This window comes from Polypterus senegalus, chromosome 8 (genome assembly GCF_016835505.1).
Source record: "Polypterus senegalus isolate Bchr_013 chromosome 8, ASM1683550v1, whole genome shotgun sequence".
NCBI classification, from domain to species: domain Eukaryota; kingdom Metazoa; phylum Chordata; class Cladistia; order Polypteriformes; family Polypteridae; genus Polypterus; species Polypterus senegalus.
Genome location: NC_053161.1, coordinates 177,384,467 through 177,409,192, shown reverse-complemented (window position 1 = coordinate 177,409,192; position 24,726 = coordinate 177,384,467). Strand labels below are relative to the sequence as shown.

The window sequence follows — 24,726 nt, the reverse complement described above, 5'->3', positions numbered from 1 at the left end:
GGATTTAGAACAGCAGGTTATTATCCTGGAAGCAGAATTTTGAACAAATTGTAAGCGATGGATACGTTTTTGTGGGATGCCAGATAGAATAGCATTACAGTACGTGAGGTGACTCGGGCATTAACCAATACTTCAGTACTGTGTTGCGTAAGAACAGGACGAAGTCTAGAAATGTTTCGGAGATGGATGAAGGCAGTCCAAGAAATGTTACTTATATGGGAGGAATTATTTAATGGTAATAATTAATTGCCATTATTAGTGTATAAATGGATATAAATAATTGCTTTTAAACGATTCGCCAAAATCTGTTGTATGTAAACGATACTGTTTTAAACGTTAATGTTTTTTCATCAGAAAACCCGGATTCCACGTCTACCTGTATTAGTTTTAAATGGCACTTTTGCCACTCGCAATGGGCGGACGCGCTGACGTATCGTGTCGACTTGGCAACACAGTGAATGCAGTGTCTTATCTATATACAGTATGTCTATGGGGCTCATGGGCGGAGAAAACCTTCACGTACAGAAATGACGCGACGTGCCGTGTGACGTCATGTAAAGCGACGAAAACAGAAGTTGGCGTGCGCCTCGTGTCAGCTGCTTGTAAGCAGTTAACGTGATGGTGGGTTCTTGCTGTTGAATCAGACGACTTTAAAAACCTTCAAATCACCCAGACGTAGAAGGTACGTGATACGAGTTTGGGGTCGTCACATAATGGATGTGTTTTTTTTATTGCTTTCAGTCAGTGTTACAGCACTGGATTTCTATCACAGGCCAGCGGAGTGTTGAAAGATTGTGCTGGACTGAATTCCCGGTGTCTCGCGGTACTCGCCATTCATTGTCCTCTGTTTGCTGTTTCTTTCATATTATTACGATTATGATTATATGAGTCCCTTTGCAGTAAGATCGCTGTCAAAAATAACTCGAAATAATGGAAGTCAAATTTACATTTCAAGCGTGTCAATTACGCTAGTGCTTCTTAAAGTTATGCTTGCATATGCAAATTACGAGTACAATTCTCAAGCGTGAACAAACTGTCAAAAATACGGCAATGGACGCGCGATTGATAGTTGTTACTACGCATGTGCCACAAAAGGTGAAAAGAGGTTGTATTTTGACAGCGATCCTACTCCATATGTGGGGGATAAAGCTTTGGTCTTCAGTTCAGTTGCCGCCTCGGTGTTGCGTGTTTGTGATCTAACTGGAGGTCTCGGGGACCAGAGGTTTCCTTAGCAGCGTTTAGTGAACGTCCGTGGGCAATCGGCCCAGGCTGTAAGGCTAATCCATCACGGGGGTGCGCCATTGGACCCTCTCTTTACTTCACATGCGAGTCTTCGGGAGGTCTGGCGTAAAGCCCACGGAGATATGGGGAGAGCGTGACCGTTTCACGTGAGCTTAAAGTTATTCGCTTCCAGCCAGTTTCTTAACGTGTCACTAAAGTGGGCCCTTTAGTTGAAAGAAAGAAAAAAAAAAAAAGAAGTCGGTCTTCCACATTTTGTACCTGAGTGGATACAAAGGACCAACTCTGATATTTAATGGGCACGGTAAAGCGGCAGATGATGTTAGGCAGCCCTCATTTTCACTGTTTTGCGACAACACAGATGCCTTTGTTATACCTGAGTTGGGCACATTCGTCAAATTGGCAGGCTCAGTTGGCACATTCCCTTACCTGGTGAATGGAATTAGATGTTTAATGGGCACTGCAGAGGGTTAGATGGCATTGGGCTACACTAGTTTTGAGAAAAGATCAGATACCTTTGTTAAATTGCAGTTGATCTTGGCCTAACCCAGTGTGGGCACATGGGCCAAATGGACTGTCAAATTTGTCATATTCTTTTATATCTAATGAACAAATTCAATGGGATTTTTGACTGGCATTACGCAGAGTTGTATGCTACTCTAATTTCCCAGAGAATTGTGAATAGTTTTGTTAAAGTGCAGTTAAGTTTAGCTGTCCCAGTGTGGTTACATGGGTCAGACTGACTGGCAAACTTGGCAATGAAGGAAATTAACTGTGATGTTTAATAGGCACTGTAAAAGTTTAAATGGCATGGGACCACCCTAGATGTTCCAGCTTTGAGAAAATCCAGATTCCTGTGTTTCCTTTGTGACAAGGCAGATTCTTTTTTTATGTTGCCGTTGGGATTTGCCTGGGTCAAATTGTCTGGCACACTTGGCATATCCAATGAATGGGTTTCACAGTGATGCTCAGTTGCCTTTGTAAAGGGTTAAGTGGCACTGGACTGCCCTCATTTTAATAACTTTGTGACCAGATGGATGCCTTTTTAAAATTTTGGTTGAGTTTTTCTCGGCCCAACATGGGTTTACATGGGTCATACAGACTGGCATATTTGGCACCCAGTAATTAGATGAATGGGATTTGTGTGATGTTTTATTGGCACGGAGATAAGAAAAGAGCTTTATGCTTCCTAAAATTGGCTCCAGCTTCCCTCTGCTCGGGAGGGGCTTCGAAATTGGATGGATGAATGCATACATCTGCAGATAAAATGAAAATAAATAAATAAAAAGTATTGTGAAAAGTGACACTAAATAAATGCTAACAACATGAAATGCAAGTGGGTGGCACAGTGGGTAGCACTGCTGCCTTGCAGTTAGGAGACCCGGGTTCACTTCCTGGGTCCTCCCTGTGTGGAGTTTGCATGTTCTCTCCCCGTGTCTGCATTGGTTTCCTCCCACAGTCCAAAGATATGCAAGTTAAGTGCACTGGCGATTCTAAATTGTGCCTAGTGTGTGCTTGGTGTGTGTATGTGTGTGCCCTGCAGTAGGCTGGCACCCTGCCCGGGGTTTATTTCCTGCCTTACGCCCTGTGTTGGCTCCCCGATGTCCCTGTAGTTCGGATATAGCGGGTTGGATAATGGATGGATGGGTGAATAAATAATTACATGGGTCAAGATATGCCTTTGGTTCCTCATTCCTTTTTGCGGGTCAGTCGGCCATTTTCAAACCCGCTTGGTCCTGAACAGGGTCATTGGGGGGTCTGCCGGTGCCCGTCTCAGCCAGCATGGGGCGCCAGTCCATTGCAGGGCAAACACACACACACACACACACACACACAAGGGACAATGTAGTATCACCATAGCGCCTAACCTGCCTGTCTTTAGACTATAGGACAAAACCCCCCGAAGACACGGTGAGAACTCCTCTATTTAATGTCCTTATGTATTTATTGCTGTATCTCATAGTTGTTTGATTTATTTTGCTTAATTATTTCTGCCCTGAATGTTCTTCTGCACACTCCGCACTCTTTTGTTAACCTAACTCAGTGCTTCCACAGCAAAATCGTGAACTTTAAACGAACTCATTTCATTTAAATGCTGCTTCAGAAGCTTATATTTTTCAAAGCCCTCAATCTTTAAGTCTGTTTTGTATCTATTATATCCTCCTGGGGCGGGGGCTTAATTCTGAGCCTCCCATCACAACCTCAAATCTCTGACCAAGAGTGCCGAAATCCAAAGGTTGGGAACGTTCTGCAACATCTCTCTCGCTCTCCTATACACGTATAACAAACATCTGGATACTCGGCTAAGACGTTATCTAAAGTTTAAAACGGTTAATTTAATGCTCTCGCTTTTTATTGTCACTTACATGTTGTCATTGTTTAATTCATTTCGTTGTGACGGTTTTATTTAGTTTTTTTGCGTTTTGCCGTTCGGTGCCACTTTAAGGGGGGCTAAGTATGAAGTACAATCGCTGTCAAAAACAACTCCAGCATTCTACCTTTGTGGCACATGGGCAGTAACAAAAAAACGGATGGTTTCCTCCTCGATAGCGAATGCCCCGTGTGTCCAATTTTTGACAGTTTGTTCACACTTGAGAATTTTCAGAAGCAAGCGTAACTTGCATGTGTGAAGTGTAAATCTGACTTAAAAATATTTTTGATCAATTTAGGTATGTTTGCAAACCTTAAGTTTTACCCCATTGGTCATGCTCTTCCTCTCAGGGTGGGGGTCGACTTGTTCTCAATCCTATTTTTTGTAAAAACTGATTGATTTGTATGGAATGATTACAATAAAATTAACAAAAAAAATATATATATTTTTGACAGTGATCTCACTTCGTAAGGCCCGATTCTACTTCAGAGCACCCAGACACTCCGCCATCCCTTGCCATGTTTCTCGTGGGTTCGTCCAAGCACAAGGAGGAGGTGATCTCCCATGGAAACAGCACTTTGATACCCGATTTTTTTTCCTCAGTCCAGTGACTGGTGAGAGCAGTGTGACTTTAGAGCCATTGTGTCCCCCAAAAAAAAAAACAAACAAGTAAAAGGAGGCACACACAAAGAGCAGTTAGGTCTCATGCGGCCAGACGTGACTCTCAATGGCTTGGGACAACCCGTTAAAATAAATTCTGCAAAGGCGACATCCTCCCCTGATTCCTTTAGTCCCTGCACTAAATGAACTCGTTGGGGTTCAGAAAGAGAACGAAAAAAAGATACATAAATAAAAGACTTGATACTGAAAGGAAATAAATGCTAAAACTGCTCAAAGGTGCACCTCTTCTCTGTTGATAAGCTCATTGAGATCCTGCTGTCCAAATGGTTTCATCATCACCTCTCCTGGTTGAACTAATAAGAGTTCTGCTGCTGCTGCCAAGCAAGCACGGGACACGACGTGGCTTTTTCTTGTCCTCCCTCCTTGTGTTTTAAATTGCTGCCTTTTGTTGGACCCTTTTAATCCAACAAGGCTGAAGTTTGCCACTTATTCACAGCTCTTCATCCCCCTGGCTACTTATTCTCTGCTACATATTCAGCTTCTAATTCTGACACTTTGTGTAAACTTTGCCAAGCTGCAGTTGAGCTTTTCCTGGCCCAACTCTCTACCTGCTTCACAATGACTGGTAGAGTTGGCACACTTCCTGTATCTAATGAAGTGAGATTTACTGTGATGTTTAAAGGTCACTGTAAAGGGTTAAAAAGCACTGGCCCACCAAAATTGTCACACTTTTCAGAAAAGACGATTGAGTTTTGCCACACCCAACATGGGCCAAAATGACCGGCAAAGTTGAATGAATCGGATGCACTGTTATATTGGATTGGCACCGTAAAGGGTTCAAAAAAACACCGGGCCACCACAGTTGTCACCCTTTCCAGAAAAGACAGATACCTTTGTTAAGTTTCGATTGAGTTTTGCCCCATCCAGCATGGGTGGGTACCTGAGCCAAAATGAGTGGCAAAGTTGAATGAATGGAATACCGTGTGATATTCAAATGGCACTGTAAAGGGTTAAAAGCGTTGGACCCCCCCCCCATTGTCATACTTTCAGAAAAGACATGCCTTTGTTAAGTATCAGTTTAGTTTTGCCCCACCCAATGTTGGGATGCACTGAACTAAACTTGTCTTATTAAATCCGAGACACAAGAATCCCCTCCAATGTGTCCTCCGCATTAAAGAGGCTTTTATATCCGTCTTAAATATTTGCTGAATGAAGATTTCCTACGTCTGTGCTAAAATATTTACCTTCATGTTAAACTGTCAGGCTTAGCTCGAGTTGTTGAAATCATAGCTGAGGTTTTGTTTTAGAGACATTAAAGAAAAGTCTGTAAATGTGTACAGCGACTCGTCCCATGTAGCTGCTGCCCTCCATTATACACTTTTCGTTTTTTTTGTTTGTAAACCTTCTGCTGACCCCTGACACCTCAGTTATTCACTCCCTCCACGATTCTTAAGACCGTGAGGTCAAACTTTCTTCTGTTGCTGTGTACATACTGTATATACTTGCGTATAACTCGAAAAATTGATCATAACTTCAGACCCCGATTTATACACCCGTACACTTAAATATTTTTTTGTTTTTACATCTTCTCGCCTCCTCCGATCTCGCATCACTTTCTCAGACACATCAAATTTTGTGGCAGCAGTGTAGTTACCAATTTCTTTTGCCTCTTTTAATTTAAAACCAGCTTCCTATTTTCTTCTTATCGTAGATAAGGGATGCTCTTACGATAAAGGTTTATGACGGTGTGAGACACAAAAAACACAAAATAGTGCAAATGTCACTTCGGAGTAGCTCGGGTATTACCGTGTGGTCGCATAGGCACAATACATAGAAATAAAGGCTGTGGGCTCCGTAGTTACTATGGTGGGTGTTGGCATATCGTAATCTCCTGGACCAATAGCGTGAGTTTTCCATATTCGATTTATACGAACCGCAATATAAAATACCAGAAATTATGCGGTAAAATCAAGGCCCGGCTTATCCACGGGAGAACTTAAATGCAAGTGTATACCGTAAATGCAATTTGGAATAATGGGTTGGATGTAGTTGTATGAATAAATTAGTAGTGCATTGCTCAAATGAATATTGATGATTTACCACAAACTTGCTATTAAGTGGCAGAACACTGAAATATTTGTGATTTTTTATTTATTTTTTGTAGTGTGTTGTAAGTTTCTTATACTGAATGGCAGCAGAATACTGTTTTGAGAGAGTTCTTCCAGCTTAATGCTATTACACATCAAGCCGAGTCTGACTTGGCCTTAACTTTAATTACATAGAATTCCAAGCCCTGAGTCATGCTTGGGGTCAACGCCAAGGAAGTTAAATTTGTTAGGGACAATTTCAGTTCCACTTGATGTTTACCTTCTTAGGATACATATATTATATAATATATATATTTTTTTCGTTATTTTTTTTTTTTCTTCAAGTTGCTGGTTTGATTTTCTTGAACCAATCAGTCCTGTTACACTCTGCTTTGAAATCTTCACTCTAAAACGTGCCTTATAATTGCTCTGCCTGTCGATGTTGCCATTTAACGTATGTTCTGTTTGACTCTCACACTCCAAATTTTCCACAATATGCCCCATGCTGCTATTTTGTTCCATTAAGTTGTCATAGATATTCAAGCAAAATGACACCTTTAATTGGCTAACTAAAATGATTACAATATGTAAGCTATAGAGGTAACTCAGGCTCTTTCTTCAGGCAAGACGTAGTACACAAACTGGAGTTCCCTGTGTTTATACAGTATAGTGTAAAAGAAGAAGTCTCGACACACAAAAAAATGTTTGGGGCAGCCACTCGTATATTGTCCCTGACTGCAAAAAGGAACAGAAAATAAGAATGACGGTCTTAAGTCGAGTTCCAAGACTGAACTGATGAGGTTTTGGAAGATGGTGGTTATATAAGCCGTGAACCGGAAGTGACATCAGTCTGGGCACCTGAACCGGAAGTGCTGTCAAATCAGGCAGGTTTTCCCGTATTTGACCTGCAGAGATAATAGAGGTAAGTTTAGTGCACCCCACCACCCCCTGGGCTGGCGGGTAATTATCTCCACTTAGTCCACTCAGCTCCTTCCTAGTCACACGTGTGTGACAATAGACACTCGGACTGGTACAGAAATGCAAAACCTTTAACACTAGAATTACCAAAGCCTATAAAAAAAAAACTTGTAGATCTGACCCACCTTAAATCCCTTCGCCACCTCTCTGTCAGCGTCTTTTGTCTTGTAAATGTGCCGATCAAGACAAGCAGCAAGCAGCCTACTATTCCATCCCCTCACCGCTGCAGAACGTGCACAAAGTTCTCACAGCTCATGCCTTGATTATCTGGGAGTGAAGTGCTGGAGTTTTAGAGTGGAAATAATAGATCCTTATTTGGAACACATGCATTTCATGTTTGTTCTGTTTCTACAATAATCTGTGTAAACACAGTGTTTAAACAGAAACGTTTTTCATATTTTAGTAATAAATGACAACATGTAGGCATAAACTCTGAGGCTGGGGATCTGCACTGGCAGTTAGGAGGGTTGCCGGTTCAAATCCCGTAAATGCCAAAAGGGACTCTGCTCAGTTGGGCCCTTGACTAAGGCCCTTAACCTGCAATTGTTGAGCACTTTGAGTAGTGATTAAAGTGCTTTATAAATGCAAAGAATTATTATTATTATTATAAACTACTAGGGGCTTTGCCCCCTGCTCGCTTCGCTCGCCAACCCTTGTGTTTATTTTTCTGGATACACACTTTTAAGATTTTTTTTTCTTTGAATTGTTGCTATTTCATTAGTTTCACTTTTATTTCAGAACTTCTGTAAAAACAATATTTGCTATCTTTTGAGTCCCAACATGCTGAATCTTTTTAATGAGGTCAGTGAGACGTGTGTTTAATGACTTTGTACCATAATTAGGACAAGTTTCTCTGTTTGGAATTTCAGCACAGACAAAACGATCGACATCATCAGCAGTTAATCTTTTTTTTTGCAAAGTAACCAATAAATGCATGTGAGGTAAACTCCGTTTTTGAAATTCTCTGACTTAAACTTCAAAGCCTAGCAATATTTACATACTTCTGACATATCACCTGTGTCCATATATTCGATCTCTATTCGCTTTTTCGTTATTTCTCCGAGTAATAAATTCTCTTTTTTTGCGCTAATGTGATGTTTACTTTTTAACACTGTCGTTTTTTTCTGCTTTCATATTCTGTATTTTACTCTGCATGTGTTTCACGCCTACGTTTTTTTTTGAGTCTTTTGAATTCCACTGTTTTCATTATCTCTGACCTGCTCCGCATGTGTTTGGCCCCCTTGTTTTTTAACCTCTTTATTGTGTTTTACTTTTATTTCTGACCTCACTTTGTCCTGCTTTTTTTTCCAATGACACCTGGTCCGTGGTGATTATTTTCCCTTTTTCGAGTAATAATTTCTGTTTGTTTGCGCTACTGCGATCTTTACTTTCTTTTTTTTTTATACTTTCTGATTTTCCTACTTTCATATTCTTTAACTTTCTCCACATGCGTATCACACCGTTTTTTTTTTTTGGGAGCCTTTCGAATTCCACTGCTTTTATAATCTCTAACCTGCTCTGCATGCATATAGCACCAACATTTCTGAACGTCTTTATGAAGTTCTACTTTGTCTTTTACTCTGTCTTTTATTTCTGAGCCCAATTGGATGTGCTTTTTTTCAGTTTCACTTGTTCCAGGCTGATAATTACTTTCCTTATTTTCTGAATCTGCACCTAGATTATCCTTTTTTTGTTTTGCTCTTTTTTCTCTCCAACACTTTTGAGTCACTTTTCTTCACGCTGCATTCTTCTTTGCTTAGTCGTCGATGTTTCATTTATAATGAATTGTCCTTGTATGCTTTTTATATGTGGAGAGCCCCAGATCTGTGTGTGCACCCTTTACACGACTGGGTGTTTTGCTGCCCGTGGTCTTATTTGATATTGATTGTAAGTAGGACAACAACAACATTTATTTCTATAGCACATTTTCATACAAACAGTAGCTCAAAGTGCTTTACATATTAAAGAATAGAAAAATGAAAGACACAATTATAAAACAAAATAAATCAACATTAACATTGAATAAGAGTAAGGGTCAATGGCCAGGGGGGACAGAAAAAACAAAAAACTCCAGACGGCTGAAGAAAAAATAAAATCTGTAGGGATTCCAGACCATGAGACCGCCCAGTCCCCTCTGGGCATTCTACCTAACATAAATGAAACAGTCCTCTTTGGATTTAGGGTTCTCACGGAAGGGCTTGATGATGATGATGGTCACGTAGACTTCTGCCTTTTAATCCGTCCATCATTGTTGGAGCATCATGAAGCTTTGAGTAGGTGGAGGTGGCGCAGGCCACCACCACAAAGAAACCGGAAAAAGAAACAGAAAAGAGAGTAGGGGTCAGTACGGATTTTAGAGCCATTATGAATAGTTATTATGATGAATTGAACATACAGAGTATCAGTATTAAGTTAAATTAAGTTAAAGTGAAGTTATGAGAAGGCCATGTTAAAGTAATGTGTTGTCAGCAGTGTTTTAAAGTGCTCTACTGTATCAGCCTGGCGAATTCCTATTGACAGGCTATTCCAGATTTTAGGTGCATAACAGCAGAAGGCCGCCTCACCACTTCTTTTAAGTTTTTTTCTTGGAATTCTAAGGAGACACTCATTTGAGGATCTGAGGTTACGATTTGGAATATAAGGTGTCAGACATTCCGATATATAAGATGGGGCGAGATTATTTAAGGCTTTTTAAACCATAAGCAGAATTTTAAAGTCAATTCTGAATGACACAGGTAACCAGTGTAGTGACGCTAAGACTGGTGTGATGTGTTCTGATTTTCTTTTCCCAGTTAGGATTCTAGCAGCTGCATTCTGCACTCGTTGCAAACGATTTATGTCTTTTTTGGGTAGTCCAGAGAGGAGTGCATTACAGTAATCCAGTCGACTGAAAACAAACGCGTGAATTAATTTCTCAGCATCTTTCAGTGATATAAGAGGTCTAACTTTACTTATGTTTCTTAGGACGTGTCTTGCAAGAATCTCATGTTCTACGTCATTGCGAGATGGTCCTGAATCAATCTCTTGGCACAAAGTCTCATGTTTAAGGTCCCTGTGAGACACTTCGTCTCGCGGGTCTTTTAAGTGTCTTCCGTGATCTTAATGTGAAGATCACGTCTCGTCTCCCATCTTTCTCTCACAGGATTTTTATTTTTTTAATAGAGAGATATAATGTCCAAAGATCAAATAAACACTTTCACAAAAGGTTCAAGGACGATACAACAGCCTCCGTGGCACAGCGGTAAGAATTGCTGACTTGTAGTCGAGAGTTCCCTGGTTCGATCCTGACTGCCTCCTACATTTACCGTTTTCAATAGTGAGCTGCTGTTATTGTTAATATTATACAATAAAAACATACATTTGATTTGTGTCTATAACAACCACTGTAAATGTATAGTACTTTGTAAAAGTTAGCATTTTGGGTTTTTTTTCTTCTCAGTCACGATCGCGATACATACTTCGGCCCCCCACCCCAGGATCTGACACTGTTAGTTTTCATCTGAAACTGGGAATAACTGTAGATGTGAGTGGTGTTTTGAGACAATGGAACTGGAAATTCTCTGATCTGGAGGGATAAAAGCTGACACATAAACCCTGGCGAATCTGCCTACTTCGTATCTCACCGTCACTTTAATAATTTTTTATTCAGTTTTATTGAGTGTCCCTGCTCACACTGAATTAGTGTGCACTTTATGGCCCGTGATGTCAAAGCCGCACTGACAAAAAACAGAGACAGAGGCATATATGATATTTGGAATAACTCATTTTATGACCTGTGTAGTACATTTCGGAAAACATTGTGGCACAGAAGAAACATTATTCATATTATTTATAGTCATTCGTATAACTTGCAGTTGTAATCCGTGACCACGTGTCTTTTTTTTTCCCCCCCTGATCTTGCCAGTCCCCACATGTTGTTGTTTCTTTTGTACTCCAGGACATGCAGAGGAAAGAATAGTACAGAGAGGTCAGTTCAGTGCTATATGCAAGCATCAGACTCAAATGTTAACAGTTCACACACGCGCAAGGACCGTCCTTCCTACATTTACGACATGTGCACCTGTTGCAATGTACACACTTCCTGGTGAAGTATAAAAGGGGCCAGCAGCCACCACTCCATGAGCCAGAGTCGGGAGGAGGAGGACGACAACGCTTGCCAGGAGGACTGGTGGTGGAGATCAGTGTGTTTTGTGTAGTGCTTGTGGTGCTTTTGGGACTGTGTACTGCCTGTGGGACACGGCGAAGACGTGCCTCACAGGTGAAGAAAAATAAAAGTTTGTTGGCTTTTATACATACCTCCAGTGTCCCTCTGTGTCGGGTTGACACCTATATAGCGCTTTGTTACATTGCATATCGTAATCTTTTTAGTTAGCCAATAAAAGGTGTCATTTTGCTTGGCTTCTCACGACATCCATAATGGCTAACACGGTACAACACCCTAGTACAACATAGATATTCAATAAACACATCATTAGTTAAACTAATACAGGAGTAAATCTAGTGGCTGGCCTTTTACTTTTAAACACAATTACCACAAACACAAGTCTGATGGACCTTCACTCTACACTTCTGAGTTTGTTCCACACCTGTTAATGTGGTATGAAGTGTGAAGATGAGTTGCTGTCAGTCTGCTATAACAAGGTTTCTCTAAACTGTTTGACTTGACCTAAACCTTAGCTAATTTTCTTCTTCTTTTGACTGTTCCCATTAACAGGTCATCACAGCGGATCATCCATCTCTGTTTTCATCTCTCTTTCGGTCCTTTACATCATTTTCTGCCACACCGACCGTCTTCATGTCCTCCGTCACCTACACCTCTTCCCTTCATGCCTGCCGGTTCCATCCTCCACACTTTATCTGATGGACCCCACATCTCTCCTCTACATGTGCCCAAACCTTCTCAAACTCCTCTCTCTCACTTTGTCACTCTTGGACCTAAACCTAAGCTAATAAGGTACTAAAAAAAATGAAACTGAAATGTTTTTAGAGCTGACTGGTTTGATTTTAATGAAATGAAATCTGGTTCTTTCAACAGCAGTGAAGAAGCTGCTGCCATTTGTTGTAACGCCAAGATGGATGTCACCGAGGAGAAGTTTGAGGCTAATATGAATAGCATGGAGATAATGACTGTGAGTATAAAAGAAGAGGACTGTGAATGGGAGTCTGTCAACCTCGAGCAAGAGAGTCTAGGCATTAAGGGTGAGGATTATGAACTGGTGACCGTGGGCATTAAAGAAGAGGCTGAGGAGATGGCCGACAACTTTGACGTGAGGTCTGAAGCATTGCAGTTGGACACAAAGAAGAATGTGGGAATGTCATCAGTTAGAAATCTGGAAAATCGACCATCATCATCCGGTAAGCATAACATAAAAGTCTATTTAAGTTAACGTTTGGTTGTATCGACCTGAAAAGATAGTCTTGTACTTTTTATGTGAGGTTCTGGAACTCCAGGATTCAACATTGACACGATTCATGTTGCTGCCATCTATTAGATGGTCCAGTACACATTTACGACTTTGACGAATGTCCAGGAGGGCTAAGGTAGGGGATCATCAGAACGGCATGTTTGTTTCTTCAACCTGACTGTAGAGCCATGACTTTTATTTTTCTTCACATGTCGACTGGAGTTTTTGTTTTTTTTTCTCTCTCATTTCCAACTGGCCACATCTCTTTACCAGTATAATGGACTTCTCCAGGATCGGTTTATGCCAACCATGGGGTAAAACACCATTTACCTTAGTGTTAAACATAGAGATAAAGTTTTTTAGAAAATGTTTATTCATTTGTATATAAATGTTTTTTGAGTTAAAAAGTACAGCTAATACATTACACATTAGTTGTAAATGTGTGTCAGCATTGGGAGCCATGAAGAGCATTATGTAAAACTAATCAGAGCCCTTTGATTTGTTTAAATTCAAGATTACGTGGTGGTGATCTTTTTTTGATTACCATATTTTCCCACATACAGTAATACCTCATCCAACGTTGATTTGTGTCAGTCAAATTTGACCTTACGACGGTTTTTGGTTAAAAATATATGGACAAAATACAAATCATCTTAAGCCGGTTTACACAACCTTACATAGGTCAGTCGTGTGATAAGTGGTCTGTGGTGTTGTGCCGAGTTTAAATAAATAATCTCGTCTCGCAAAAGTGCAGGCTGTAATCGGGCGTGAGCGCATATCGCTCAAAGGACGGCTGGGGGTGCCTACCTGATCGCGAAGACACGTGCGAGTGAGCGCCTCGGGCAGGTGCCTCATTAATTCCTCGGAGGGCAGGGAGCGTTTGCATCTGTGCCCCCTGAGGAGCTTTAGAATAAGAGGAGCCTTTTTATGAGAAAGACAGAAGCAGAACCGTGGGAACCGAATCAGGAGGAGTAGCGGGATGAGCCAGCCAGGGCGTGAAAGGCAGCCCCGCCACAGAGTGAAGGATTGTCGCTTTGGGGGCAGATTGTCTCTACTGATTTATTGTTGCTCTGTAGTGGGAGCGATCGTGATGGAGTCCTACCCCAGAGGTCCAAGGTATACAAGGGGAGATAGAAAGGAAACGGAAGGACAAACGACCCCGAATGGGCTGGCCGATGCCTCTTGTGGCAGCCAAGATGGGTGTCAGGTGGGGGAAGACATCTTCATTAGAACACTCTAGACGAGAACGTCCCCCAAAATACAATGCATCCTTCTTATCTGATCTGATTGAACTTTTAACCCACCTAAGCTCTTACTCTCAGAGAATTATCCTTCTTGGTGATTTCAACATCCATATTGACATTACTACATCTAAACTGAGAAATGAATTCCTATCCTTACTGGACTGTTTTGACTTGACACAACATGTTGATTTTCCCACCCACTCTGGTGGTCATATATTGGATCTGATCTGCACTTCCGGATTATCTGTTGCCAACATTTACAGCACTGATCTTGGGACTCTCTGACCATAAAGCAGTATTTTTCACTGTCTCACTGCCTTTACCTCCTCTTACCTGTAAACGACAAACTTCTTACAGAAACATTAAAAATATCTGTCCCTCTATCCTTTCTGGATCCATTTCTTATCTTTTACTGTCTGCACCTATTCCGTCAACACTAGATAGTCTTGTTGACCACTATAACTCAGCCCTTCATTCAGCATTAGATAAAACAGCTCCTTTAAAACATAAGGAGGTTTCCTTTAAACGTTCAGCTCCTTGGTATAACTCAGAATTGCGATCTATGAAAGCAGCTGGCCGGCCTTGAGAGAATGTCACGTAAGACTGGCCTCACGTGCACATCCAGTCTTTCTCTGACCACCAAAGAGCTTACAGAGAAGCACTAACTGCTGCTAAGAACACCCACTATGGCAGAATAATAGAAAGTGGCCATGATAACCCAAGGGTTTTGTTCTCTGTAGTTAATAAATTACTTCAACCTGCATCTGGCCCAACTACCTCTTCTACTGAAGTCTGTGAGGATTTCCTCCACTTTTTCCGTAACAAAATTAAAGATCTAAATAATTCAACTAACATAAATACATCATCTGTTTATATCTCTCCCTGTTTTCCCACTCCATCCAGCTCCTTCTCTAAGTTCTCACCAGTCACATCTGCTTTGTTAATAACCTGCTTTGTAAGATGAGGCCGACTACTTGTGTACTGGACCCCATCCCCAGCACACTACTTAAATCCTGCCTTCATGCCATAATCCCGACTGTTACAACAATAATAAACTCATCCCTTGACACTGGCTCTGTGCGCTCACTTTTAAAATCGCTTCTGTAACCCCAATGTTAAAAAGTCTGGTCTTGATGCTGACAATCTTAACAATTTCCGCCTATTTCCCACTTACCTTTCCTGTCAAAAGCTCTTGAGCGTGTTGTAGCCTCCCAGCTCACCAATTACTTAACTCTAATAATTTGATGGAACCCTTTCAGTCTGGTTTCAGGGTGCAGCACAGCTGTGAAACTGCTCTGCTACGGGTAACCAATGATTTGCTTATGGCAGCAGACTCTGGACAAACCAGCATATTAATTCTGTTAGACCTCAGTGCAGCATTTGACACTGTCAGACATGACATTCTACTGTCCAGAATGGAGAACATGCTGGGTATCTCTGGCACTGCCCTCCAGTGGTTCAAGTCCTATCTGACTGATAGGCAAGAGTTTGTTAGTCTTGGCAACAGCAGATCCAGCTCAGGCCAGTCACACAAGGAGTTCCTCAGGGCTCTGTCCTCGGCCCTCTTCTCTTCTGTATTTATATGCTTCCCTTGGCCATATTATTCGTAGCTATGGACTGGGCTATCATTTTATGCAGATGATACTCAACTCTACTTCAATGTTAAAAGTGGAACTTCATCAGAGCTTTCTCAACTCACAACCTGCCTTAGTGAAATTAAAACCTGGATGGAGCAGAACTCTTTAAAATTAAATTGCAACAAAACTGAACTCCTGCAAATTGGGACTAAAATGCAACTTAATAAAATGAGCTCCTTCCCAGTCCATCTTGGCGGTGATCTCATCAGACCTGCCTCTACTGCAAAGAATCTTGGTGTCATTTTTGATTCCTCCCTCTCTTATTCCACCACATAAATCACATTAAGAAACTTTCTTACTTTCACCTCCGTAACATATCACGTGTTCGCTCCTTCCTCTCCTTTTCTAATGCTGAGAAACTTGTCCATGCTTTTATCACATCCCACATGATTATTGTAACTCGCTGCTGGCAGGTGCCCCTTCTAATCTTATATCACAGCTCCAGCTTATTCAAAACTCAGCTGCAAGAGTCCTTACTCAGACCAGCAGCAGCGAGCACATCACACCCATCCTGCTCCGCCTTCACTGGCTCCCTGTGTCTTACAGAATCGAATATAAAATCCTACTAATAACCTACAAAGCCTTAAATAACCTCGCGCCAAACTACATCAGTGACCTCTCCATCACTATGTGCCTGTCCGCCCACTAAGGTCCTCTGATTCTGGCCATCTTGTTGTGCCCCACACTAATCTACACTCCATGGGTGACAGGGCCTTCAGCTGTATAGCAGCCCAGACTCTGGAATGACCTACCGAAATTAATCAGGTCAGCTGACTCCATGAATTCTTTTAAAAAACAACTCAAAACTCTTCAGTTCAGGAAGGCTTTTAGCTCTACCTGACTTTATTACCCTTCTCTCAGTTTATGTCAAGATGTAACCTGTGTGTGTGTGTGTGTGTGCGAGACCATCAATTCTGTTGTCTGTTAGGCTTTCTCTGAATTTACTGTCTTAATCTTCTTTATTTATTTGTCTGCTTTGTACAATGCTATATACTGTATACCCTGCCGTTCTCTCCTAATCTCTGTGAAGTGCCTTGAGCATGGGAAAGGTGATATATAAATAAAATGTATTATTATTATTATTAACAGGCCATTCAGCCCAACAAAGCTCGCCAGTCCTATCCACTTAATTCTTCTAAAGTAACATCAAGTCGAGTTTTGAAGTCCCTAATGTCTTACTGTCCACCACACTACTTGGTTGCTTATTCCAAGTGTCTATCATTCTCTGTGTAAAGAATAACTTCCTAATGTTTGTATGAAATTTACCCTTAACCCTTTAATGTAACCTCCTCCTCCTCCTTGAACTTCCATGTCATCCCCAGCATAAGTGCCATTTGCCAGTTATTTAAGTTATATTAAATGTCTATAAATTAATGCATAGTCCATGAGAGGTTCTAATAGCCCCCACAAGTTGAATTGAATTGTACAAACCGGATTCCAAAAAAGTTGGGACACTATACAAATCGTGAATCAAAACTGAATGCAATGATGTGGAGGTGCCAACCTCTAATATTTTATTCAGAATAGAACATAAATCACGGAACAAAAGTTTAAACTGAGAAAATGTATCATTTTAAGGGAAAAATATGTTGATTCAGAATTTCATGGTGTCAACAAATCCCAAAAAAGTTGGAACAAGGCCATTTTCACCACTGTGTGGCATCTCCCTTCTTCTCACAACACTCAACAGACGTCTGGGGACCGAGGAGACCAGTTTCTCAAGTTTAGAAATAGGAATGCTCTCCCATTCTTGTCTAATACAGGCCTCTAACTGTTCAATCGTCTTGGGCCTTCTTTGTCGCACCTTCCTCTTTATGATGCGCCAAATGTTCTCTATAGGTGAAAGATCTGGACTGCAGATTGGCCATTTCAGTACCGGATCCTTCTCCTATGCAGCCATGATGTTGTGATTGATGCAGAATGTGGTCTGGCATTATCTTGTTGAAAAATGCAGGGTCTTCCCTGAAAGAGATGACGTCTGGATGGGAGCATATGTTGTTCTAGAACCTGAATATATTTTTCTGCATTGATGGTGCCTTTCCAGACATGCAAGCTGCCCATGCCACACGCACTCATGCAACCCCATACCATCAGAGATGCAGGCTTCTGAACTGAGCGTTGATAACAACTTGGGTTGTCCTTGTCCTCTTTGGTCCGGATGACATGGCGTCCCAGATTTCCAAAAGAACTTGAATCGTGACTCGTCTGACCACAGAACAGTCTTCCATTTTGCCACACTCCATTTTAAATGATCCCTGGCCCAGTGAAACGCCTGAGCTTGTGGATCTTGCTTAGAAATGGCTTCTTCTTTGCACTGTAGAGTTTCAGCTGGCAACGGCGGATGGCACGGTGGATTGTGTTCACTGACAATGGTTTCTGGAAGTATTCCTGAGCCCATTCTGTGATTTCCTTTACAGTAGCATTCCTGTTTGTGGTGCAGTGTCGTTTAAGGGCCCGGAGATCACGGGCATCCAGTATGGTTTTACGGCCTTGACCCTTACGCACAGAGATTGTTCCAGATTCTCTGAATCTTCGGATGATGTTATGCACAGTTGATGATGATAGATGCAAAGTCTTTGCAATTTTTCGCTGGGTAACACCTTTCTGATATTGCTCCACTATCTTTCTGCGCAACATTGTGGGAATTGGTGATCCTCTACCCATCTTGGCTTCTGAGAGACACTGCCACTCTGAGAAGCTCTTTTTATACCCAATCATGTTGCCAATTGACCTAATTAGTATTAATTATTGGTCTTCCAGCTCTTCGTTATGCTCAAATTTACTTTTTCCAGCCTCTTATTGCTACTTGTCCCAACTTTTTTGGGATTTGTTGACACCGTGAAATTTTGAATCAACATATTTTTCCTTTAAAATGACACATTTACTCGGATTAAACATTTGATCTGTCATCTACGTTCTATTACAAATAAAATATTGACATGTGCCATCTCCACATCATTGCATTCAGTTTTTATTCACAATTTGTTTAGTGTCCCAACTTTTTTGGAATCCGGTTTGTATATTCTAACTATTTCTAACCTCTCTAATCACAGATTAGTCTCAGTTAGTGATCTGCTGTGCCGTGCGTAAGGCATGGAGGGCACACGGTTTTAAACCGGGCCTTGACATGCCCAATAGGATGACATGCAACGTGTTCTGTGCAGCGCCGTACATTTAGAGTGTACTGATGGCGAAGTAAAGCATCTTTACGTATAGAAACAAGACAAGAAAGGTTAAGTTTAGGGAAGAGAGATATTCCTCCAATTTTTTGCTTCTTTTTCTACGTGTTGTAAAAGATGACCTGAGACAGCCAGCTGTCCAAAACACAGACATTTATACAGCACAACACAGCCACGATAAACTTCCATGGCTCAGTCCTTTTGCTGTTCTTTTCTTTACTGCCTCCACTCCTTTCTTGCAAGCTCCATCCTCTTCCACCCGACTCCGGCGCCCTGAATGGAGTGAGGCGGCCCCTTTTATAGTGCACGAGGAAGTGCTCCAGGTGCTTCCCAATTAACCTCCGGCAGCCCTTCCGGGTGTGGCGAAAGTGCTGCAGATCTTGTTTCCGGAGCTGTCCAGGTGCCAACCTGGCGGTGGCCAAGTACCACAACGGGTTGGAGCTTCTCAGCCCCAAGCCTGTGGCCCCGATGCATCCCAGGGGGTTGCCCTGTCATATGCTGGGGTATAAATCGCTCTTCTCCAGGTCTCCCGGTAGGGCATGATCCCTGGCCTTCCATCACAGTGTGTAACAACCTTTTTTCTTTATTCTTGTGTGGACTGTTTGCTTTGAATTTTCACTAGATCTTTTCAAACAAACTTGTGAACTGAGAGATTTCTTTCAGCCCGTGCTTGATCCTGCCTTATGCACCAGCAGCTACACCCAGCGAGCAACATTGACATTGCTCATGTAAAAAAATTTTTTTTTTGGTACAAAAATGTTTGTTTTTCCTGTATACACTTTATTAATGCTAAATTAAGGAAAATGCTCATTCGGTGTTTCTAGGGGGGCATCTAAATCATTATTAAGTGTTTTTTGTGTTAAGTCATGCCTTTTGGAATTAATCCCTGAACTAGAGTGAGGTTACTACTGTGTGGCCCAGATCCAGATATGCCCTGCTCAAAAAAAAAACACACTGTATAACAAGCACGTTTTCTCTTATGTTAAAAATAAAATATCCAGAACAAATTAAACTGTAATCAACGATATCCTCAATGGGTTTCTCTTGTAGCCGCTGTGTTGCTCACCATAGAAGTTCCTCTTTAAACAACAGCATTGCCTCTTGCAAACCATCCATCCATGCATTATCCAACCCACTATATCCTAACTACAGGGTCACGGGGGGTCTGCTGGAGCCAATCCCAGCCAAAACAGGGCATAAGGCAGGAAACAAACCCCAGGCAGGGTGCCAGCCCACCGCAGGGCGCACACACCCACCCACACACCAAGCACACACACTAGGAACAATTTAGGACCACCAATGCACCTAACCAGCCTGTCTTTGGACTGTGGGAGGAAACCCACGCAGACACAGGGAGAACATAAACTCCATGCAGGGGGGACCCAGGAAGTAAACTCAGGTCTCCTTACTGCGCGACAGCAGCGCGACCACAGCGCCACCGTGCCGCCCGCGCTCTTGCAAACCACACTTCATAATAAAATAGAGGATACTCTCCATCTAATTGATGCTTTGGCGAGGCTGATGTGTTTTGTTCTGTTATTTTTACAACTCCACGATACCCGCCACGAAACATCAAACTTCACATTACTAACCACAGGCTGAAACGGCTCCTGACGTATGGGTGCCATGTATCCGGGTGTGCAACCCAATTCTCTTTGTCAACTCCACACACACTATTTGACTGTTCAGATGCTATTACGTGCACCTGTAAACAGTCAGACTTAAGTCCAGTTTGGATATGGTTACACACAGAGGCATCAAATGTTGAATTCTGGTGTGAAGGAAACCGGGGTGTCAGTGAGCCCCAAAACCCCTGAACACCCACATACAGTGAGTCCCAGGTTCAGATAATGGCAGGTTTGATTAAATTCACCCCCACAAAGTAATGAAAGCACACAATCTTCAGGTTTTCTCTCCTTGACAGCACTCTTCTACTTACCACTGTACTGCCCTCCTCCAGTTGAGTGTTGCCCTCCATCCTCCCAGCTCTGACTCGCCTGGATGAGGGAGTACGGTCCTTTTTTATTACGGACACAGGAGTACTTCCGATGCCAGGATACCCAGGTCACATGGAAGTCCCATAAATTAGGGAGTGCAACTGTAGCCTCAGTTGCCTGTTCTCAGCTGACAGGAGTGCCCCCCTTGCGGCACCCATGGTCCCCTGCAGGGCTGAATTGGCAGACTACATCTCCCAGCATTCCCTGCTGGTTCCCAAATTGGCACCTTCATGAAGGGCTGCTGCCATCTAGCATCTTGGTAATAAACTCCCAGCGACATCTTGGTTGGCTGTCCGTCCATCCCTGCTGGTCCTTCCTTCTAGGTCTGATCCCCTTCTCCACCCGGCCGGGATGCCTACTAGGATCCTCCCGTCTGGGTAAGGAATCATCCCCTCTTCTGGCCAGGATGTCTGTCCCGCCCATGTGGCCTCTACACTTAGTTAAGTCTTCATTCAGCCACCTGTTCCCAAAAGGAGACTCTGTTGTTTTCAAACTGCACTAAGCACTCGCCCTTCTGTGCCGTTTTTCTGATTCGATAAGAGTGGCATTTCTAAACGGGGTGTCCCTATTCCATCCTGGTGCATTGAACAGAATGTAAGCATATTGAAATGATAGGCTGATTCCCTCCTTTTCCTCTCTAATGGGGAAAATAAAAATGGACTATCAAGTTTATAGGCTCACAGAAGGACTGGCGAAGGATCCTGATTGGCTGCCTGCTGTGTTCTAACCTAAAGAGAATGAACCAATGGGGATGTATTTATTATGTCATCATTACAAAGCAGAGAATCGGGTGCTGGTTTGCACTTTTTTCCCCACAATCTATGAATGCCTTTATATAGACTCCCCAGAAACACCTCATTTAGAGGGCATCATTCAACACTTAAACCTCCATAACCTCCATATGTCAAGGGCTCGATAGTTGAATTTCACTCTTTTGGTAATTCAGATATACAGTGGAACCTCTAGATACAAGTTTAATTTGTTCCAGCATTGAGCTTGTATAGCGAATTTCTTGTATCTAGAACAAAACTTCCCCATTGAAAATAATGGAAATCCAGTTAATCCGTTCCGCACCCCCAAAAATATCAACATAAAGTTTGAACTTCAGCTGATCGTCCTGACAATGTTCAAAATGCATGGAGTTACTGTCATGTGATTGGATGATTAGATATTTGTGTTGTTAACAAGCAGTTAAACAGGTGTACCTAATGAAGTGACCAGTGAGCGTATGAGGCTGGTATTTCACAAAGCTGCCAAGTCCTGGTTTCGCACATAACTTTGGTGATCCTGCGTTTCTCATTCTTTAAATACTTGTCCCACACCCTTGCAGTTCCTATAAGCATGTACATTAATATGTATGTATTCTTTTCTTCTGCTTTGGTGAATAAATAAGCCTTTTTGATTTACATTTTGAAAGGTGCATTTCACATTTGTGGGATGGTGCTCTCTTTCAAACTAAACGCTCCTCAGAATCAAGATACCTGGTGATTAATACATTTCCCTCCTTATTTGAATAAAATGAACAACATGGAATTTTGAAAAATTTGGGACTAGGATGGTAAATTGTGTATGCAGTTTTGGGAACCAGTGTAGTCCTTCTCAGATGGTGCGCCCACCTTGCAATAAACAGGGACCCTGATAGGGCCGAACTTCAGACTCCAGTTCCCATGAACCCCTGGGGGTGTCCAAATAGTTCTGTAATATAAGTATTAAAATCCTTCCAGTAATGTCAGTTTAGTCACTCACATGTGATCTGTTTACCATTTCACCTTCTTAGCAGCAATGTCTGTGTTTATGCCGTGATTAGTTGTAATAGAGAAGACATTGTTATCAAGATTAGTGTCTTCTGTAATGTATTTTTAGATTTTTTTTTAATGTTTTGAAAATCTTGTTCATAATTTCAACAAGCATGTATTTAGTATTTTGACTTAATGTCAGCAGTAGGACTAAAGACAATCTTTTCTTTTTCCTTTTCAACTTCATACAGGAGACAAACCTCACTGCTGTTCTGAATGTGGCAAACGTTTCTCAAAACTCTCAAATCTTCATACCCACACCAGAATTCACACCGGAGAGAAGCCGTACTGCTGTTCTGAGTGTGGGAAACAATTCACACGATTAGCCAGTCTTCAGATCCACACAAGAATTCACACTGGAGAGAAGGTTTATTGCTGCTCAGAATGTGGCAAATGGTTTCAACACGAGTGCAGTCTTAGGAGGCACAAAATAATTCACACTGGAGAGAAACCGTATAGCTGTTCTGAATGTGGCAAGCGATTCTTACGGATCAACAGTCTTCAGACCCACACAAGAATTCACACCGGAGAGAAGCCGTATTGCTGTTCCGAATGTGGGAAACGATTCACACGAATCACCGGTCTTCAGACCCACACAAGGATTCACACCGGAGAGAAGCCATACTGCTGTTCAGAATGCGGCAAGCAGTTTTCTGAAAGGAGCACTTTTCAGAAGCACAAAAAAATTCACACAGGAGAGAAACCATACTTTTGTTCTGAATGTGGAAAACAGTTTTCACACAAGTCCAGTCTGAGGAGGCACAAAAGAATTCATACAGGAGAAAAGCCTTACTGCTGTTCAGAATGTGGCAAACGGTTTTCACACAAGTGTTATCTTCAGACTCACGAAAGAACTCACATGAGAGAGAAGCCATATTGCTGTTCTGAATGTGGAAAACGATATTCAGTGAAGAAGAGTCTTTTGGCACACATTAGCACTCATTCCGTTGATAATGAGCACACCAAGTAAATTTGAAGGAATTAACCCAGAGAGAGGCCATTCTGAGTGCGGAATTGACTCTCACAAAAGAGCCATCTTCGAGAGCCGCAGAGGAATTCACAGTGTAGCCCCAACAACAACGAACAGAGCGTACTGTGATCAAGAAAACGAGAGGACTCGACACGGTCTTGTGATTAGTTGAAGATGATTACGAGTTTGTTTACAGCAACTTTTATGTAACAAATCCATTTTCCACTTAAAGGATACACCAGGACAGCATGCAGAAAACGATCATCCAGATCAGGAGTCTTTACATCCAAATTAAGTAAGATGACTGACACAGCCTTTACAGCTCTGTTTGAAATAATTGATAGAAAGAAAGCAAATAAGTCAAAAGAAATTGGAGAGAACAGCAAAAAATAATACAGAGGAGGTAAAAAGCCTAGTTTATACCAACATTGATGTATCCTAGGTCATTTGTAACAACTGAACCATCCGAAAGCAACCTCCGAATTGCTGTGAGCTGAAAGATCCTCAACCCCAACACACACAACCACCGGTTCCAGAGGGCAGTTCTGATATTGGCGCCTACCATCTCTACAGTGTGGTATGACGGCACGTCAACATACGTTAGAATTTACTAACATGCTAGACTAGGGGTGCCCAATACGTCGATCGTGATCCACCGGTAGATCAGAAAGGTAGTGCAGGTAGATCGCGTTGCATTCAAAAAAAATTTTTTTTAAATGTTAGTCTATCATGTATCCTGCCTATGGCATTTGTCACTTCAGGGCGGCCAGTCTGAGATCTCTTTTCTTCTAAAACACTGGTCATCCCGAACACACGATCAAATGCGTGAGCTACTGTAAAACTAAGTGATCTAGTTAGCCTTCCATTTTATATCAACTAAAGAAGGGATTTAAAAAAAAATGTGTTGGTTATGGGCTGGATGTGGAATTGGAAGAGGATTTTTTTTTCTCACAATGTCACAATCGCAGTGCGTTTGTCTCATCTGTCAATCAATCATTGCTATTCCAAAGAAGGAAAATGTGGAAAGGCACTTTCAAACTGTTCATAAAAACAACCAAACTGACTTCCTTCTAAAAAAGCGATCTGAGAAAGAGAAAGGAGAGGGAACTAAAATCGCAGTTAATCGGACAGCCGTCATTTTTCACTCGGCTGAATTCAAAAGCAAAAGCAGACGCACCGAAGCATCGTTCTGGCTGAGTCAC

The 24,726-nt window shown here is 41.9% G+C and overlaps 1 protein-coding gene across 3 annotated transcripts; it reads left to right on the top strand.

Annotated features, from left to right (window-relative positions):
• The first annotated feature begins 568 nt into the window (after positions 1 to 568).
• On the top strand, positions 569 to 24,199 carry LOC120533432 (gastrula zinc finger protein XlCGF17.1-like). 3 transcript variants are annotated; one of them, XM_039760317.1, is made up of 4 exons: positions 569 to 682; positions 12,011 to 12,250; positions 12,332 to 12,651; positions 22,746 to 24,199. In XM_039760317.1, the coding sequence occupies exons 2-4, from the start codon at positions 12,123 to 12,125 to the stop codon at positions 23,522 to 23,524; spliced, it is 1,227 nt and encodes a 408-aa protein (XP_039616251.1). In that variant the 5' UTR covers positions 569 to 682; positions 12,011 to 12,122; the 3' UTR covers positions 23,525 to 24,199. The 3 variants fall into 3 exon arrangements, with proteins under 3 accessions (XP_039616251.1, XP_039616253.1, XP_039616252.1); XM_039760319.1 differs by lacking the exon at positions 12,011 to 12,250 and having other exon boundaries at positions 12,335 to 12,651; XM_039760318.1 differs by lacking the exon at positions 12,011 to 12,250.
• Positions 24,200 to 24,726: the final 527 nt, after the last annotated feature.

Coding starts and splice junctions, on each gene's coding strand:
- LOC120533432 (XM_039760317.1), top strand. CDS start 12,123: ATGCCTGCCGGTTCCATCCTCCACACTTTATCTGATGGACCCCACATC. Junction 12,251..12,331: donor CCTAAACCTAAGCTAATAAG/GTACTAAAAAAA, acceptor TTCTTTCAACAG/CAGTGAAGAAGCTGCTGCCA. Junction 12,652..22,745: donor AAATCGACCATCATCATCCG/GTAAGCATAACA, acceptor AACTTCATACAG/GAGACAAACCTCACTGCTGT.